General features: G+C 38.8%; 2 protein-coding genes across 2 annotated transcripts; one reads left to right on the forward strand and one right to left on the reverse strand.

Annotated features, from left to right (window-relative positions):
- Nucleotides 1–4,127, forward strand: ttc9c (tetratricopeptide repeat domain 9C). The gene is made up of 4 exons (XM_067381234.1): nt 1–783; nt 1,320–1,653; nt 2,456–2,638; nt 3,623–4,127. The coding sequence occupies exons 1-4, from the start codon at nt 772–774 to the stop codon at nt 3,778–3,780; spliced, it is 687 nt and encodes a 228-aa protein (XP_067237335.1). The 5' UTR covers nt 1–771; the 3' UTR covers nt 3,781–4,127.
- Nucleotides 4,128–4,388: 261 nt separating this feature from the next.
- Nucleotides 4,389–13,796, reverse strand: si:ch211-168f7.5 (dapper homolog 2). Its single transcript, XM_067388709.1, has 4 exons — nt 13,197–13,796; nt 9,274–9,442; nt 7,874–8,077; nt 4,389–7,045 (listed from the first exon to the last, which is right to left on the reverse strand). The coding sequence occupies exons 1-4, from the start codon at nt 13,425–13,427 to the stop codon at nt 4,695–4,697; spliced, it is 2,955 nt and encodes a 984-aa protein (XP_067244810.1). The 5' UTR covers nt 13,428–13,796; the 3' UTR covers nt 4,389–4,694.
- Nucleotides 13,797–19,077: the final 5,281 nt, after the last annotated feature.

The raw sequence follows: 19,077 nt of genomic DNA on the forward strand, positions 1-19,077 counted from the left end.
CATTTTTGTAGGCTATTGATTGAATAAATACAGAAATCCCTTCATTTCTATAAAAAAATCGAAAAATTTTTAACTGGAACGCCATCCCCCCTCAAAATTCACTCCCGGGACGCCGTCCCCTTCGTTACCCCCCATTTCCACCCCTAATCCTAAATGTAAAAGATGACGCTTCCAACATGTCTTTGAATCATATAGGCTATCTTTAATTTCTTTATTTTGTTTGATTTTTTATTCACAAATAGAAATTTTCAAATTCAAGACTGGCTTCTCAAATCTCTTTATTTAACAAATACATGACAGATTCCTTAAACAATATAAGGAGTGTTATAGAGTAACTACGAGGTTTAACTTCCCTAATCTTGTCATTTTGCCCCTTTGTTTGTTACATGAAGTTTGTGTAAATACTCTTTCATTTTCTCCACAAAAAAGTCTGTACAGTGTCATTTCTGTTTCATTAAGTCATTTTAAAAATATCTAATTTCACAATAACTTTATTATCCGTAATAATGATATTGTAATGGTTAAATAATAATATATCCGGCCTGTTGTTTAGTTTTTTAATGCACTCAATGTACAGAGCATAGATGGTACAGAGATGTAATGTTGCGCTATTAATATTCGACCGATAGAAGGCAGTATTGCCAAATGTCCTGCAGCAACCATAACCACGAAGAAGAGTGTCAAAGAATTGTTTCTTTAACGTCCCAACAATATTTTCGTCATTAAACTGGCTTCTAAGCAGACTGCAACCATTTTAAAGCTTTAAACGCCATGGACGAAAAGGTAAGAATATACTTATTATGTGTTATATGTGATCAAATCGAGGCAGTTTACTGCTGCATGCTGTGATGGGCGTAGTTCAATGAAATGAACTGGTTAGATTTAAAAAAGTTATGACTTTTTTAATGATGGGAACTCTGCTGCACGCCCTCATACTTTGTGTGCCTGTTTGTTTGTTTTGATTTATTTATTAGTAGGAGTTTAGATGTGTCAACTTCACACCTAATGAATGAACATGATAATGATCAGTGTTAAAACGCTGATTGGAAAAACAGCTCAGACCAGCCTAAGGTGGTTTGCTGGTCTTAGCTTGTCTCCCTGCCTGGTTAGGCCGGTCTGCTTGGTACTTTTCACCTGGTCACACTGGGAGACCAGCTACACTAGTTTGGTTTGGATGGGAGACCATTGTAAACCTTCTAAAAGCAGCATATAACTGATTTGACAGATTGTTCTCCTAATGCAGAGATTGTTGCGATATTTAAGTGTTATTAATGCAGTAGTGTTATGTTGTCATCACTTACATCTGTTATGTGTGGCAGGCTTTAGATCCCACAGCAGGGGATGATGGGTCAGAGGCAGCAGCAGCCAGTTCTTCGTCATGTTTGGGAGCCACTGGAGGATCAACAAGTTCCCGTTTGGACTCGCAGCTCCAGGAGGCCGTTCGGTTAAAGACAGAGGGGAATGCATTCTACAGGGAGAAAAATGTGCGCACTGCCATCGGACGCTATCATCGTGCTTTGCTCGTTCTCCGTGGCCTGGACTCTGAGGTGAACGCTGCCCTGCAAGGGTTTGGGGCTCAAGTGCCTAAACTGAGCCAGGAGCAGGAGGACCTGCTGAGGAGCACTCAAGTAGACTGCTATAATAATTTAGCAGGTTTGTAATCCTTACAAAAAAGTACTTTGGCAGTGTGCTATGGTACCGAATAACACAACACTAAAATGTAATCATTTTGCAAACACTTTTGTCCGAAGCGACTTTCTGTGAATTTTTAAGCATGTTTACATGATTTTCTTTTTGGTCAGGCATTACCACAGTATTATTATTAGTCAAACTTTATCACAGCATTTGGTTATTTCATATTCATATTCATATTAATTTCCTATTGGTTTAAAACCTCCAAACCAAATGCTTTCACCCTTTGCTGGTGCTTACCATAATATCTTGACCACATGTTAAAACCTTTAACCCATGTTAGTCATATAAGAGATAAGAATCCTGTGAACTCGGTCCTTAATCTTTGATATAGGATCACCCATATCATAATAACCAAGATCTTGCTTTAATTATTTGGTAAGAAATTAGTACTTTTATTCAGCAAGGACACATAATTTATCCAAAGTGACAGTAAAGAACTTTACATTGCAACAAAAGCCTTCTATTTCAAATTAATGCTGTTCTTTTGAACATTCTATTCATCAAAGAATCCTGGGGGGGAAAAATGCATTACTGTTTATATATGTTTTGGAGTAATGGCTGCTGAAAATTCAGATTTGCCATCACAGGAATAAATTACATTTTAAAATATACTGCAATTTTAATAAGCTTTGGTGAGCATAAGAGACGTCTTTAATTAAAAACATTTAAAAGAGCCCCAAACAAACCCTTTTGAACAGTAGTGTATGCAAAAGTTATCTAGGAAAGCATTCTCCTCTTCACTTATTTCTATGTCTTACAGCATGTTTGCTACAGCGAGAGGTGGTGGACTATACCCGTGTGCAGGAGTACAGTCTGAAAGTGCTCCAGTGGAGGGCAGGTGACATTAAGGCCCTGTACAGAGCTGGTGTAGCTTCATTAGAACTGGGTGATGCTCAGACTGCTCGACAGTACCTCATACAGGCCAGCAGGGGGAAACCTAACGGTAAAAACCAATCACATTCTATTTCATGTCTATTTCATGGTTTTCGAACCTGCTCCAGGGGTTGATTTTTAGGCAAACTAAGTGATTTCGCTCGATTAATTTTCATTCAAATTATCATGTTATAAACGCTCTGATATCCAACTGAGAAATAAAATCAAAAGATTTAAATACGGGTTCGTTCACAGTATACTTGTTGCGATTGTCTGTGTACATATGGATGTCAGATCTTTGTTTTGTTTTTTTGTCTCGCTGTTTTTTTCAGTCTCATGAGCAAAGTAAAGAGTAAGTCAAGTTAAAAATAATTTTAAAACATGTCACGGGGCCCCTGCATTCCATTATCTATATTTAAATGCAAGGTGTCTTGTGTGAACAGGCATGTAAAAATACATGGCTAAATGCCACATAATCTGTTTTATCAGTGAAAATGTTCTGCATGATACAGAGTGAAAGTGTGCAATGATATTTGTATGAAAATCATTAAAGTCACTCCTGATATAACCTGAAAAAATACAAAGTGTTCCCATTATGATTTAATTGGCTGGTAATTTAATAGCCAAACTGTCAGTATTGCTGTGTAATTCAGATTTATTTACTTAGATTTAAAAGGCATATTTGTTTTATATCTACATGTTTCCTTCTCCTGTATGTGTGAATACTTTGAAAAGCTGTTTTTATGTGGGTGTCAAAAAAGTGTAGTAAGTCCCCTGAGAAGAAGTTTGGGAACTACTGTTCTAATTAATATGCTTCCATGGATTTTTTTTACGTTGTTTTCACAAGGGATTCAGCATGTGTTGAATTTTGAGCCTGTTACATAATGTAGTGTTGTTACTTCTTGTGGATTGATCCATTTTCTTCAGTTAGTAAGATCAAACACCTCTGCTTTGCAGCCTTTGATTGAACTGCTCAGTTTCACATCAAATTCATTTCAGTGGTTTAATTGGAAATAATGATGACATTCATTTTATCCTGTTCTCTATTTCTCAGATGCCAATGTAAAGAAACAGCTGCAGCGAGTGGAGGAGAGACTCAGCCAAGACTACCAGAAAGAGAAGGCGCTGTACAAAGGCATGTTCAGCAAACAGAAACAGGGTGAGGAGCAGTTAGCAGAGGAGAAGACACAGAAACTGGTCGAAATGGACTAATAAATGACTCTGCAGGAACATATGTCAAGTTAAATTAACTTAGTTGATGGACTCCTGTTGATGGAGTTGATGGATGTTTTGCCTCAGGGCATGGATAATTTGCTGCATATGGCATTTACTGGTGTTGAAGGTCCCATGGGAGGATTAAATATGTGGCTAAAATCTGGTGCAATGTGGCAGCTTGAAAGAGAATTTGAATGCACTTAAAATGCGTTGTATTCTGGTATTGTATGGCTAATGTGCTATCAAGCTGCTTCTGTTTTGCATTCAGTTCCCTCGAGCTGTGGGTGTTTTCTTTCGTTTCAGATGAAAGTTGTCTTGTTTTTTGTTTGTTCATCCTAATAAATATTTTTGAAAGAACCCAATGCATAATTTATTTGCCACTTGAAATAGAGTACTCAACCAAGATGTTGATAGATTGTTAATGGATTATGCTAATATGATTAGGAAAATGCTGATAAGATTTTTATTATAAGTGTAAAGTATGGCAGCAGAGTTTTGTATGTGAGATCATTTAATCCTATTGTACCACAAAACTCTTCACTCAGCAGTAGCAGTCTATGAAGTCATTGCCAAGCAAATCAACAAGGATCATATTAAACTGGAAATACTTTTATTGATATTTCTTCATGTTTCAGCACTTTAACAATCATTTCAAATTATTTTATATTTTTTTCAAAGTCCTGAGCATGAGATCAAACAACATCTTTTTGTATTTGGTCAGCATATACTTTAGAGTGCTCTTTTAAGCATAATATGTTCATAGTAAAAACAACACCAGCACCACTATGACCATAAGAGTGCACAGAAACACAACACAGCATGGCATGCAGTACCTAAACAAGCAGAACGCGAGTAGATCGTACATTTGGAAAAATTGGCAGCATGGTTTCTCCCATTTTGAAATGTTCTTACTAATCTTTCTTTTTTGACTTGTGGTTTTTATTGAAACTGAGGGACCTCATAGAGCCAAACACTTTCCTTCCAAGGTCACGGAACGATCTGGAACGGGTGAGAGGAGCTGATGGGGGTGGCGAGGGTGAGAGGGAAGGGGACGAAAGAGGAGAAAGGGAGTGACTGCTTCCCTCCAGGCTCTGGGAGCGAGAGAGATGAAAAAGACTCGCAGTTGAAGAATGATGTTTCTCTTCCTTTTGCACAAGATTGCGAGTACGTTCAGAGCCTCGTCCTGCACGGCTGATCTCAAATGAGGAACGCCACTGATTGCTTTCCCGTTTCTGAGAATGTGGATTGAGAATTCCCTGAGACTCACTTCGAAATAATGCTCGTCTGGACAACCGAAGGCTGGAACTCCGACTGTCCCAACTTGTTCCTTTCTTTTTCGAGTTGTTTCCTCTTTGATCTTGCCTACTGGATGATGTTTCTTTCAAAGAGGTGTGCCTCCAACCAAATCCTCCAGCTCTCTCATCTCTCTCTTCATCCTCCTCCTCTCTTCCCCAAAATCGTGTTTCAAACCCCTTCCAAAACTTTCCACCCTTTTTAGGTGTTTGAGTGCTCATTTCATCCTCCCATCCAGTGCCGTAGTCTCTTCCCGAATAGCTACTCACCGTTGATGCTCGGATAAGTTCTCTGGAGGCATGTTTTCCCTGGTAGAGCCTCTCTCCATCCCCACTCCTCCTCCAGCCTCTTTCTTGAGGCCTCCATCCAGCCCCTGCGTTCTGCCTGAGAGAACCTCCACGAGGTCGAATGGGACCCTCCAGTGGGGAACTACATGGATGAAAGCGTGGAAGAGAGCACTGAGATGGGGAGTCCCGCCGGAATACTGACAACTGGGCAGGAGTGAAAGGTGAATTTGAAAGTAGCCGAGGAGGGGAGTGGACTCTGGTGTGAGAGGAGCCTGGAGAGGAAGCAGGGTCCGATTGATTATGTGGGAAAGGCAGGATGGGAGAAGAACGAGTAGGCGTGTGTCCAGAATTGTCCGAATGAGGGCTACCTGACTGTGATGTCAGTGCCGAATGGCAATCCGAATGGGAAACTTGTAGGCGATGCTGTTGAGATATGTAATCCTGTCCTGTGCCTGCACCTGTCCAGGCATTTGATGGTGGTGTCAGATTAGTTCGTTCTAATCCAAACGGGTGTTGAAATGAAGACCGGGAAGAGTGCAGTGTAGGAACGTTACTTGGAGAAGCAGAACCTACACCTCTTTCTCGTTCATTCCTAAAACATTCGGCATCCAACTCCACCCCCTCCTCCATCAAACCCAGAACTACAGATCTTGGCAATCCAGATACACGAGAGATTTCACATACAACTGCAGAGTCCTCATTAAGTTTGGGAGGGCTGTCTGAAGCTTTGACTGGGGGACAACCCTCTGCCTCTTCCCTTGAGGCTCCACTCCAGTCTAGAGACTTGGAGAATCCCACTGGAGCAAAGGTCTTTCCAGTTATCTCCAGAGACCCACGATGGTTCACTGAGGAAGGGCAGGTGGAGATCCTTGGTCTCCTGCTCCAGTTTGGAGTGCTGGTGATGGTGGACGTTGAAGAGGAAGGGGAAGCAGTTGGAGTGACTATGTTGGCGGAGAGATGCCCACATGATCCTGAGACCTCTTCTTTCACATTTTTAGCATCAAAACTTAAAGTCTTGTTCAGGTTCGGATTTAGGTTCAAATTCAGATTCAAATGGAAGCTGATGTTGAAATCCTCCCCTGTCACAGAGGGCAAGTTTCCGAGGTTGATGGAATTGCGACTTGCATGTTTACCAATACTGCTGAGGCTGACTCTTGCTGAATTGCCCAGAATAGACTTACAAGGAGTCACACTACCTCCAGACAGGCTGGAAGAGGAAGCACTTCTTGGGTGGAGTCCCTCATAACCAGCACCTGCAATGTTTATTTGGTGTCCACGACTGGAAGTTTCAGCAGCCACCCTGCAGTGATGCTGATGGACTAATCTATTGATGTATTTCTCCAGCTGAGTAAAGGAAGGAGAGGCTGGAGGCTGGTTCTTCACAGGAGGTTGATCAAGCTCTGGCTCCTCAGGCTGCTCACTCTCTGGACTGGGTGAGAGGCGGGTGGGGGATGGTTCCTGGCAGGTTGTGAACAGGGGGCTCTGGAGGGCCACAGCATGGAGTGGACTAGGGTAAGGGTACACCTCTTTTGTCTTCCGAGAAACTAGGTCAGAGCAAAACTTGGGATCCAGCTGAAGCTGTGGACTGGAGTTGGAAGAAGGTAAAAGAGAGACTGGATGAATCCCTCCCAAACTGGAACAAAGGTCTGTCAGGAACACGAGGCTATTGAGCTCAAGATCCCCTGTTCATAAGGAATAAAAAAATGTGATATTATTTACATTGTCCTTATTTAGTATACCAAAAATCAGCATCAAAAAACACCAAATTGTTACAAAAAGAACATATGAAAACATGTCCAGGTCACATTTAATTTTTTTTCTTTTATTAAATGATGCAATTAAAAAAATAATAATAATAATAATTATATATATTATATATATATATATAGAAATATTTAAGGTAATGTAAGGTACCATTATTTTTTACATTGTGACATATTCATGACAAGTAAGCACATTCTCATCAAATTTGTAATTATAATAATTATGCATATGCATTTTACTTTTGTTGTAATTTTAGTTTAGTTTTACAATTATTAGTAAATAGTGATTCACATTAAAGCCGGGCACACATTTACCGACTAGCTAAAACATTCTAAGACTGTGCTCAACATACAAGCGATTGTTTCCTGTGACTGAAGTCGATTTAAATACTTTCACATGGAATTTGAACACCGACTGTGATCGCAGACTGAACGCAACTGGCTCTCACTGGACGTGTTTGAGCGCGATCAGTCATAAGTATCAATTTACAGTCATAATTGGCCTTACAATCGTTAAGTGTGTGCGCGGCTTAAATGCTAATTACTGTTATACAAGATTCTTACAGTAGGATTTATAATATTTAAATTATTGTAAATGAAAATATACAAAAATGGCAAATGTACAACAAATACTACCATCCTGTCTAAATATTTAACAATTCTTGCTTATATAAATAGGCAAATCGTTTGATTTTTAAAAATAGATCACCCACAAAGACCTTATAGCATAGATGTAAGATGGCATACCAGTAGAAAATGGCCTTCTTTCTTGTTTCTCCACTGTGCCCTCAGGACACTCTGTACTAAGAGATTCAACCTCCCTCCAATGAGTGGCACTATGATCCAGTGAGCGAGGCCTACAGCTGACTTTCACTGAACCTCCTGGAGCCGCCTCGCTGGATACAGAGTAACAAGAGTCTGACAGAGAACTCCCACTGACTGAGTAAAAACCTGTGGACAAGAGAATGACAGATGAAGTTAAGAGTGTTAGGAGGAAAAGTGCCACAGGGGTGACACATGATTTAAATGATGGGATTACCATAAAAAGCTAGGGTTAATGTTTGCCAAAGTAAAAAGAGACCTGCCAAAAACACAGAAACTATGTGTCATGTTGAAGTTGAGAGGTCAACACTGAATCGTTTGTTTCAAATAGAGCCCCAAGCTATTCAAGCTATGAGTCATACGCTTGTGTGAAATGGATTACAATTTCACGCAGGGCTCATTCTTCAGGGATGGCTTTAAGGATAACTGCTTTTGATTTAGACATAGTTTCACTGACTGATTAATCTTTACAAAGTTTAACCAAACAGGTTTCAATGTGTACAAGTTTAATCTTATCACGTAGAGCTAATCAGTGTTTTCTTCTTGATGTTAAAATATGTTCTCCAATCCCATCTTATAAAATATTGCTCTTTTTTTGTCTGAGCATCTAGACAGAGATATATTGTCCATGAAATATAGTTCCTATAATGAATTACGCTGTAATTTTATGACTTATGGTTTTAAGCACTGTGTAGATCTAAGAACTGAACAGTATTTTTTTGTGATCAGTACTTTGACTTTTACATGGTCACAAAATTACAGTTGTATTTCAGTAAAATGCTATTCTTTTGAACGTTCTATTCATCAAATAATCCTGAAAATAAGAAATGGTTCTTAGGCACCAAATCAGAATGATGATTTTTGAAGGATCATGTGACACTGACGACTGGAGTAATTATGCTGAAAATTATAAAATATAATATTAAAATAATATTAAAAACAATTATTTTAAATTGTAATAATATTTACTGTATTTTTTTTTTTTTTTTAGTCTTACAGACCCCAAACTTTTGAATGAAAGTGTATATTTATTTATTTATTTATTTATTTTTAAGGTTTAATATCTTTTCATCCAGGTTTTGATGAGCACTGCTGAAAAACATACAACACCAAGAATAGCCAGCTGTGACTAAATAATTATATAATGCTTCAAATGCCAAATACTAAAAAGGGAAACAATACTGTGGAACAATGATTAATCACACAATTCCCTCTCAGTGAAAAATAGTTTAGAGGCCCATGTTCCTTTGTTGTTTTGTCCACACAAAAAGTTCTCTTTACCAAACAACAAAGATTTATAATTGAGGAATTTGGAGTATCAGCACCTGAGCTGGGTCTAGAGTCGCAGTCAAGCGGTGTGGTGCCAGGGAAGTCTGGGGTTTGAGAAGACAGCAGATCAGGCGGGATGTCCCAGGACAACGTGGACCAGCGTGAGCTTATCCCCTCTCCTGTAGTGCCAAGGCATGACAGATCAGGGTTTGCAGGGGACAGGCTCTGAAACAGATGGAGGAGTCATATTACTACAAGATAAGGTGATAACACAAAGACCCCGTTTACACCTAGTATTAACATACGGTCATGATGCATGTATTTGGAGCTAAATGCTAATCCATCATGACGAATCCCAGACAGCAGCAAAGGACTGCCTACTCACCTGTCAAGCTAATATTTCAATAAAAATATAGGTTTAAACTTTTAAAAAAATGGTTTTAGCACAAAATCTGATTGAATACATACATAAACATGCACACATCACCGAGCATCAATGCCTGATGTTAACATGAAGTGACAAACAGATAACGTGCAACACACAAATGTAGTCCTGAAATCAGATCCTATCCTTGAAATATGATCACAGCTGGTCACTGGAGATGCATTTGAGATGCATGTTAACCAGGTGTAAACAGAAATCGTCTCAGCTAACCACATCACCCACACTGATGTTATTACCAGGACAGAAATCATGTATCTGAGGTGTTTATATGTGGTGTATACATTTACAAAACAGTGCACATGTAAAAGGGAAGCCACATCATTAGCTGGTAACTTTAATGTCTAAGCCTGCTTTTCACTAATAAAGGAGACCAATCAAGGGAATGCTTTGGTTAAAGTTCACTTCTGCTCAGAAGTTTTAAATCACTTATCTCCAAGAAGTGTTTACTGGGTTTAGTTGTTTGTGATCCCCAACCTTCCCCCATCGCAAGGAATCTCCCCTTGCAACACTTCTGAGGAATCCCATCAAACCAAGTGACTATTGTGCATATCCTGTTAAGTCCGATCAACCTTCTGTCAGACTTTTACACAGACAATGCAGGTGATGCATTGGCGAAATGAAAAAAGCCGGGGGAGGGCGGTTAATAAGCAGAGAGCGGAGAAAGACAGATGATGAAACAAAGGAGAGAAGGAGAAAAGAAGGGGGGATAATGGGTATTGAAAGACAGACTTTGACCAGGCTTATCTCTGCTCCAGCAGTTTACCCACAATTCCTGTCTCGGACTCTAAAAATACATATGGAAGAGAAAACATACAATGTAAAGAGTGAGCAGGACATTCGTGGAGGAAAAAAGATGAAGGTGGAATACTCAGGGAAAAGAGCATAAAGAGACTGATAGCAAAGGGGGAAAAAAGAGTTTTGAAGAAAAGTAGAGAGCACGGGGGATGGGTTGCCTAGTGAGACGAACAGCATGAAGGAGGCATCTCTTATGTGAAGACCCCCCCCCCCCTCCCAACCACCACCACTCCTGGATATAACTGCCTCCCCCACTTCACTTCAGAAAACTGTCAGCCCTCTCTTCTCTTCCTGCCCTCTCTCTCCTTCTCTTTCTCGCTCTCCTTCTCCTCTCCTCGCCCACACATCCGATTTAGCAGAAATAATTTAACTATCTCTTTGCTGATGGAATATGAACTACCACGTGCATTGACACTTCCACATGCAATGGACAAAAACACTTATTTCTTACTGTGGTACTTGAATGATATGCATATTGGCTTGACTATGACAAAACATTGATAAACTTAAACCGTAAAACATATAATTACCCTCTAAAGTCCCTAATTTGTTCACATAAACCTATGCGCACATCTAGACAGAATCTATACTGCATTATCCCAGTATACAGTTGCAATTTATTTCATTTCACTAGGAAGGGGGCTTGGAAGAAGCATTTGCTCAACAGGGGAAACCTGATATGGGTCTCACGCAGGGTGCACTGGCCATTTTCCAGCTACCGATCAATTCATGAAGGAGTGCTATGGCACATGGAAACTGCATTACATGAGGCTAATGATGCAAATGGACATAAAATAATGGGAATAATGAGGTGAATATCCAATCTGGCCATCAGCTCCATCGACAGAGAAATTACTCATTCAATTCCCTCACTGACACAGGAAATGGTTTAACGTCATATTATAATAACAAGGTGAGTCTTGTGGGAGGACGATGGAAGACAGCTTCTGAATCAGAGCAATCAAACCTTTGACTGAAAAACTTATATTGTAATGGTCTAATAAATCAACGTCAGTTAACGGAAAGACTATGCATAGTAGCTATGAAATCAGATACTGCATTCAGCCATGGCGCAGCAGTCCATCCTAGTGAGGGGTTAACATATCAGTTGCTCTGCATGGCACACCCCCGTTCTCCATCTCTCTGTCCATTTCCCTCCATCCTCTCTCTCCCTCAGCGGGTAGCAGAGGAGAGGTGATATCTGTGACTCCGACAACAGAAACATTTCTACATGTGGTGTTTATGCAAATGGAAGTTGCGTAGGTGGAGAGGCAAAAACATTGCCCCGCTGATGACTAATACTTTTGTCTCATGATACATATTGCTGTTTCTCATGCGCACATTTTGCTGGACTGAATGACTACTTGTAAATGTCCTTTAAAAGCCCTTTGAAATTGTGAAAACAATTTTGTATGCCATGAAAGAAACTGCTCTTAATCACAACACTTTGATCTAGGAGATCCTGAATAATTATATAAATGCTCTATAATGAATGAGGGACATGAGAAATAATTGATGAGGTATTTGCCACTATTAAATGTATTTCAGATTTGTGGCTTCACTTGGGGTTACTTACACGCTTGTCCATTATATAAAACACACAATGGTGCTTCTATTGTCAACTCTCACATACACTTCCCTCTTTCTCCCATTACACGAGCACATATCTGAACAACACCTGTTATGTGTCCTCCATACCTGTTCAAGAGCCCTACCAGATCATCATGACAAAATTAACATTTTGTTACCACAGTCTGTGTAAGATAGTATGTGTAGATTAATATGGCATTGATATGTCATTGGATAAATTGTTCCACCCTCTTAATCTACAAAATTATTTGTCACATGACCATATAAATTAAAAAGAGCCCTTTATATACAGTTGCCTACATTTGAGAGATGCCTCAAAAAATTCATTTACATGCCAAAGTATTTTTTTTTACAAGACAGGTGAAATTAATTTAATATCAAAGCAAATTTATGTCAAATTTAGCAAACTGCCAATTTATAAAACATTCAAAATTGTATCCAAATAATTTAATTATTAAATAAAGCATTTTTACCAAAATGGTAATTTGGGTTATAACATTACCATTACTAAAAACTATTACTACAAATATCAAATGTTACCATTTTTTGTTGAATTACAAAGAAAAAAAAAATTCTGGATGGTTTCTGCAAAAAAATAACCATTGGAATGAGAGAAATAATTTAAATAAAAAGTAAAAAAAAAAAAAAAAAAAAGGAATCAGAGAATATATTAGTAATTTGCTTAAATACATTTTATGTAAATTGTTAACATAATGACTCAACTTACCCCTAACATGGGGCAACTACCTTTTTCAGAGAAGTCATATTTCTATATTTTTATAGATGCTTTCCCACTTCAGTTGATAAATTAAAAATGACACAGCTGACCCTACTGCCCCCCACATGATTCCACTAAGAGGGATTTGGTATTTTTCAATGGCGCAATCAACATGCATTGTGTGCAGTGGCCTAAAATAGCTATGGACTCCAACTCAACCTTGACACGTTGAAGAAAAAGGAGTGTACAATTCTGAAATGTAAACACAGCAGCGTCCTGTATAGGTCATGCAACCTAAGCTCCACTGGATGCTACTGTCACTAAAACGCTTAGCAGGTGCCACCAGCAGGGTTCCACCTCGACGACGAGATCAAAGTTAAAATTTCAAGGAACATTATGTTCCTGTGGTAATTTCCCACGTCCCCACTGACCTGTTGCCTGTGGGAGGTTGCGGCACCATCCTCGGCGGCGCTTTCCTGTCCTTCCCCCTGGTGAGCGGGCGCTCCATTCACGTCCAGTACCGCATCCACCATCTCCAGCTGTCGTCCTCTGAGAAGGTCCAGCTCCATTATGCCGGCCAGAGTGGCTTTCAGCCGCTCTCCGATACGAACCCGCTCGCTCCCTGACCATAGGGAATTCACACAACCGCGGCGTCCGGCCATTGTGCGCGCAAAATCGGTTTCGAGGCAGACACTGTGGTCGCCGGTGAACGGGAGGGCTCACTGCTCGCCTCTAGCCAGAGTACCGACTGTCAATGCAGCATGAGCGCTGTGCGACATGAGCAGCAACAGAGCCGACGCTTAAAATTCAGAGTCCGTAACAATGTATCTTTGCAGCTCACGAAAATGCAGTACGGAGGCAACTCAACTTTCGCTCGGAGGCACATGTAACAAAGGCATACTTTCAAGGTCTTATTTTACACCCCCGAATAATACTTCCCCACCTGACCATTTTGAGACGCTACAATCATCACGTCAGCTATCATTTGGTTCATGATGATGAAGATGATGTGGACTGAATCATATGCGACGGTCTTGCACACAGCTCACTGCTGTGAAGAAAAGAGTATGAATAGGGCGGAGTTAGAACGTGAAAGCTCGCTGCTGATTGGCCGGGGAAGTTTTCGAACAGAATTGACTAGTTTTTTAAGAGAAGGAATGTGAAATCTTTTACTTGGTACGATATGTTTAGACTGTAGTGTATCTAGTTGGCATCTGACTAATATGTTTTACAGATTTTTTATTCACCCCACAGACTCGATTCTGTTTGAATCGTTTGAATCCAAAGATTCATTAGCGCGCTTCACAAGCGGAAAATGATTCAGTGCATGGAACGATTCGTTCATTTAAAACGTGTCACGTTCGCTCACGAGCCATATTAGTTGAATTATGGGATCACTTTCAAATACGCAATAAAAAAAAAACAAGCGATGACCCAGATTGTGAATTATAACAAGTATGCTGTTACTTTAATGACGTATATTAGCCTACTTTGTGTACTTTTCCATATGATCAAATATCCGCTTGGTTTTGTTGGTTTCAGATAGCAGGTTTCTGCGTCGGTTGCTATGCGACGAGAACATCTATTGTAGAAACAAACAACTAAAAGAATGTTTCTAACCAACAGGTGGCAGTATCTGCCTGTCTAACCTGCGCCTCAACAAACTAAATTTCCTTCAGTAATCATTTATTCACCTACCACCCTGACAGAGACTCTAAAAATATGCCATATATGTTGTATATTCCATGTCCACGTTGGATAGGCCCATATAATTTAATTTATAGTACTAATGAAGCCAAATCACAAATAAAAATATCTGATGAAAATAAATAGGCTAATATACGACTTGCTTCAACATGATGTATAGGAAAATGTAGCCATGTAAAATCTGTTTGTGTTTATAAAACAGTAATAATTCCAATTCCACTGACTGCAAAAATGTATTCTTATACATCAAAAGAAATATTTATATATTTCTTTCTTACTTTCATTACTCTGTATTAAAACTACACTAACTTGACTATTCATAAGCTAACTTCTTGCTGAAACCATGAACTGAATATGAAACCCTAAACTCCAGCATTTCTCTTCCATTTAACTTTTTTCCATCCTCTTTTCCTACAGATTTACTTTGTTTATAAAATCATTTTCAACAATTTACATCCCAGTTATTTTGCCTATATTAAACTGATGTGAGCATCTTTAAGTCAGATCCATCAAAAAACAATCAAAATTCAAATAGCTTACTTTTAATCTGTTTTCAACCTGCTTTGAAATTTCAATGTCTTGTCAAGTTTTTAAGCAACACATTTGAGCCAGTGAGGGGTAGCTAACGTGTGTTTGAAGTGTTTAACTCCACAATATGTTACATTCTATTGTTATCTTGACTGTGTTGTTTAATGTCAGGCACATAATAATTTACACTGTTTACTTCGTATCTCCCTGACCTCATTGAGAATGGGGGCATGGTGAGGATGGGCCTTAGGGTAAGTGAAAAAAAAGTGGCTTTTGTTCCAAACTCTGAGGCGCTTGGACTCAGTTCAACTATAGCTATGCAGCCTGTAACATCATACTAACCTCATTGTGTTTGCGCATCAGTCATCTGACAAAAAACACAAGGGATAGTTCACCTAAAATGAAAATTCTGTCATCACTTACTCACTCTCATGCAATTCCAAATCTTTCTTCTTTGGAACATAGCCTATTTATATACCACAGCAGTTATGCAGCATATACAGGGCTTGACATTAACTTTTTTGCTCACCAGCTACTGTGGCTGGTGGTTTTTCAAAGTTACTAGCCACTCAGCATTTTCACTGGCCACAATTTTGACATCGATACCATGGTGAAAAACTGCCATGTACATAATTTTAATATTATCTCATAATTTGGCACCAGGTATATTAGGCTGCTGTCACTTTAAGGCTTGACGCACTGACCCAATATACTGTTATACATGCGTTTTACCAGCATTTTTGCATTATTTTGGATATATTTGATTGTCTAAACGTCATTAGCAGTGAATTTAGTTCTGAATTTAGTGCTTAGTACCAGCTTTATGTGCCTGCACTTTGGGCGTGGGTACAAAATCTGCGGGAATGAGTAAAATTATGCACAATACGTGCAATACCACACCGAAATTCAAGCCCTGTAAATCCCAGGATACACTGCACGATTTTAGAAATCCTATAAGATCATTACAAATCACACTGTGCGACATGGATCTATTAAATTTGGTAAGACATGCATGTAGACTGTATGATGATGACACCTATTGACTCGTAGGCTACGATGCAAGTTTCTAAAGAAGAATAAAACGTCATCAGCATGCACTAGTGGTAAACAAAAAGACCATGTTGAATCACACCTTAGCAGTTGTAGTTTTTATGTGTGCTGAAAACAAAGGAAGCGGCAAAAGAAGGAAAAGGGAGCTTAAGGTAAGCAGCTGTAAATTTTAGCACCATGTCTTGTTGATTTCATGTCGTATTTTTATTGGCCGGTCAGTAGGCGTAGGTTGTAGCAGCAAACACACTGAGTGTGATGATCATGCTGAATTTCTGACACTGTCTATCTTTGGTCGCAAGACTGGGAAAACAGCTGTCTTTGAACCTCTCTCACTGTACGACATAGGACCACTGATTAAGAGCCATGATCACAGAAATCGCCACGATTGTTTCACGATGGCAATCTTTCGTCTGGGACAGCCAAAAATCATGCAGTGTAATTTTGGGATTAACACCAACAATATTCATCCAGAGCTAATGAAACGAGTGAGTGAGGGGAGGCGGGTTTGAGTATCAAATCGCGGTCGGAGAGAAGCGTTTCAGATATTTCAGCATCGATATGTATCGAAAAATGTGTATTTTTGACACTACATTACACTTAGTTTATTATTTCAGATGTGTTTTTTTAAAGACTACATTTGAAAAATGTATATAGCCTATATAAAATTAAACCCACCAAAGTGGCTAGTAGAATAGACTACGTTACACGTCACTGCTGAAATCCACCCGCATTTGGCGGGTTGGTGGGTGTTAATGTCAAGCCCTGCATGTAAGCATCTTCTGTTGCTTCCGAAGGGCAGTACTAAATGAAAAAAATATGATATTTAAACAAAATAAGAAATAAAATGAACATCTTTATCCTATTCTAAAGTTTTCACCCCTGCCTCTGGTGGTGATCATGGGCCCTACTGCTGGTGGATGTGACAAACAGGCTTCAATTTTTTAACTTGAATCCCACTATTCGTCTTGTTCTGCAGGAGAAAGCAGTTTTGGAATGACATGAGGGCAAGTAAATGACAGAATTTTTTGGTCAACTATCCCTTTACATCACACATTTTTAACCCTCTGGCCCTCTTCGTTTAGGTGTCACACTTACCTTCTTTACGGTCAAAAGTGACCGAAGCCTTGGAAAGTAACTTTTTTGTTCCTCAGGAAAACCAATGTAATATATTCTTGTTCTATAATATTTTTTGATTATTATATAAAATTTTGAGGGTATTTTATGATACTATGCAATATTTATACAATTTTTATTAACTATTTTTCCCCATTGAAAATAATAGAATTTTTTTTTTTTACATATTTTTAAATTATTTTTCAATTAAAGCAGTATTCCATGTTAAAATAGAGACAAGGCATTTAAAATAAATTTTTTTGAAGGTAGATTAGTGCCATTTGGTGAGAGTAAAAAAAGAAAAACTTATGCAATGCCATGTCGTAACCACTAGATTCCCATAGAGCTCTATATAAAATTCTCTAGTGGTTTTTGGACACAAACACTTATTTTTATTAAGTTTTGGATATGGATTTAAACTTAGACATTCTCAAAGACTACTTTTTGTCACGGTTTATATATTTTTTTTTTTTTTAATGTTGATTTGAAGCATCGGTTTTTGCATTAATTTTACTACAGTCAAACCTGAACATACAGGGCGCCATTTTGTTACACGTAACATCAAAATTCAATAAAAAATAACAAAAATGAACAGGTGTGTTTTATAACAGCTTAAAAAAATCTGTGTTTGATCTGATTTCATCCTCTTATTTGAGTTTTGGCTCAATTTTACCATACTATTACAGCCACACTGGTTCATTTGTATGTGTATAATGGTGTGTTGTGTGTGTGTTTGTCTGTGAATGTGTGTAAGTGAGTGGGTGTTTCTATTTTGTACTCTTGGTGTTTTAGAGTGTAACCCCTTTCTTGCAGTTCATTTTTTACTGCTTTGTGGCTGAATTTTTGCTTTTATTTCACACATTTGCATAAACTTGCTCTGTCTTATAGTCGTGCTGGTTCATATATATGTGTGTGGGGGGAGGGGGGTGGGGGGGTGTTTGTGTCTATTTTGCACTCTTGGCATTTCAGAGTGTCCCCCCTTCAGTGCTGCACACTTTGTTTCTGCACAGTGTCTGATTTGTAGTTTGTACCAACAAAAGATTCTCTGAGTTGTTGTATTTTTTCGTATTTCCCATTCATTTCCTATGTCGGTCATTTTTGACCGAAAAGAAGGTAAGTGTGACTATTTTTTTTACGATGCCTTAACATGTCCGAATCATGTCCTTGATTTTTTTGTGTGTTCATATTGGTAATGCTACAAAAGTCACCAAGTGTCATCTCATTCCGACAAAGATACGATTTTTAACAATTCAAAATATAAAATCTTTCGGTCAGAAATGACCGAAGAAGGCCAGGTTATAAATGTATAGCCTATACAATTTATGAATTGCAATATTTGGTGGCCAATGGTTTGATATGTGTGTATGTGAGTGTGTTACCTTTTACATTTGATGTTTGTACATAACATTACACGAATATTTTTGTATTTAATGTTTACATTTAAAAGTAAAAACCTTTTTGACTAAAATTATCATACCCTTTTCAATAAAATATTAGCCTATATTCAAAAGGCGTCATAAACGGTCTACTTGATTTTGTCCTGTTATTTGAGTTCAGTGAACTCTCAACTAGTCAGATATGTCAGGTCTGTTGTTCACTGTGGTGTTACACAAACTATTACACAAGCTGCTGAAGCCTTGATTCCTAATTAAGCTGTCATGGCACTCACATTAGAAAAAAGCGGAGCTGAACTTCATATAGCCTAACCGGTGTCTGTGAATATTGTGCTCATTTACTGCGACCCGTTCATTATTAATCCAGCGCGAGGACGGGAGAGGCTGTGAAGAGGTTTTGAAGAGCTTATGTAACTACTAATATATCTTAATATGATCGCAAGGTCTTTAATTACGCGAAAGCACTTCTCATCTTTTCACACTTCAGACTGTCCTCCCCCCCTACAAACACACACAGACA

This window comes from Chanodichthys erythropterus, chromosome 1 (genome assembly GCF_024489055.1).
Source record: "Chanodichthys erythropterus isolate Z2021 chromosome 1, ASM2448905v1, whole genome shotgun sequence".
Classification (NCBI taxonomy): Eukaryota; Metazoa; Chordata; class Actinopteri; order Cypriniformes; family Xenocyprididae; genus Chanodichthys; species Chanodichthys erythropterus.

What these genes read in the sequence shown, in the direction of transcription:
- ttc9c (XM_067381234.1), top strand. An exon ending in CTGCTATAATAATTTAGCAG is followed by an intron (nt 1,654 to 2,455) that starts GTTTGTAATCCT and finishes TATGTCTTACAG; the next exon opens with CATGTTTGCTACAGCGAGAG. An exon ending in CAGCAGGGGGAAACCTAACG is followed by an intron (nt 2,639 to 3,622) that starts GTAAAAACCAAT and finishes TCTATTTCTCAG; the next exon opens with ATGCCAATGTAAAGAAACAG.
- si:ch211-168f7.5 (XM_067388709.1), bottom strand. Translation starts at nt 13,427, where the DNA reads ATGGCCGGACGCCGCGGTTGTGTGAATTCCCTATGGTCAGGGAGCGAG. An exon ending in CGACTCTAGACCCAGCTCAG is followed by an intron (nt 8,078 to 9,273) that starts GTGCTGATACTC and finishes TCTTGTCCACAG; the next exon opens with GTTTTTACTCAGTCAGTGGG. An exon ending in AAGAAGGCCATTTTCTACTG is followed by an intron (nt 7,046 to 7,873) that starts GTATGCCATCTT and finishes CCTTATGAACAG; the next exon opens with GGGATCTTGAGCTCAATAGC.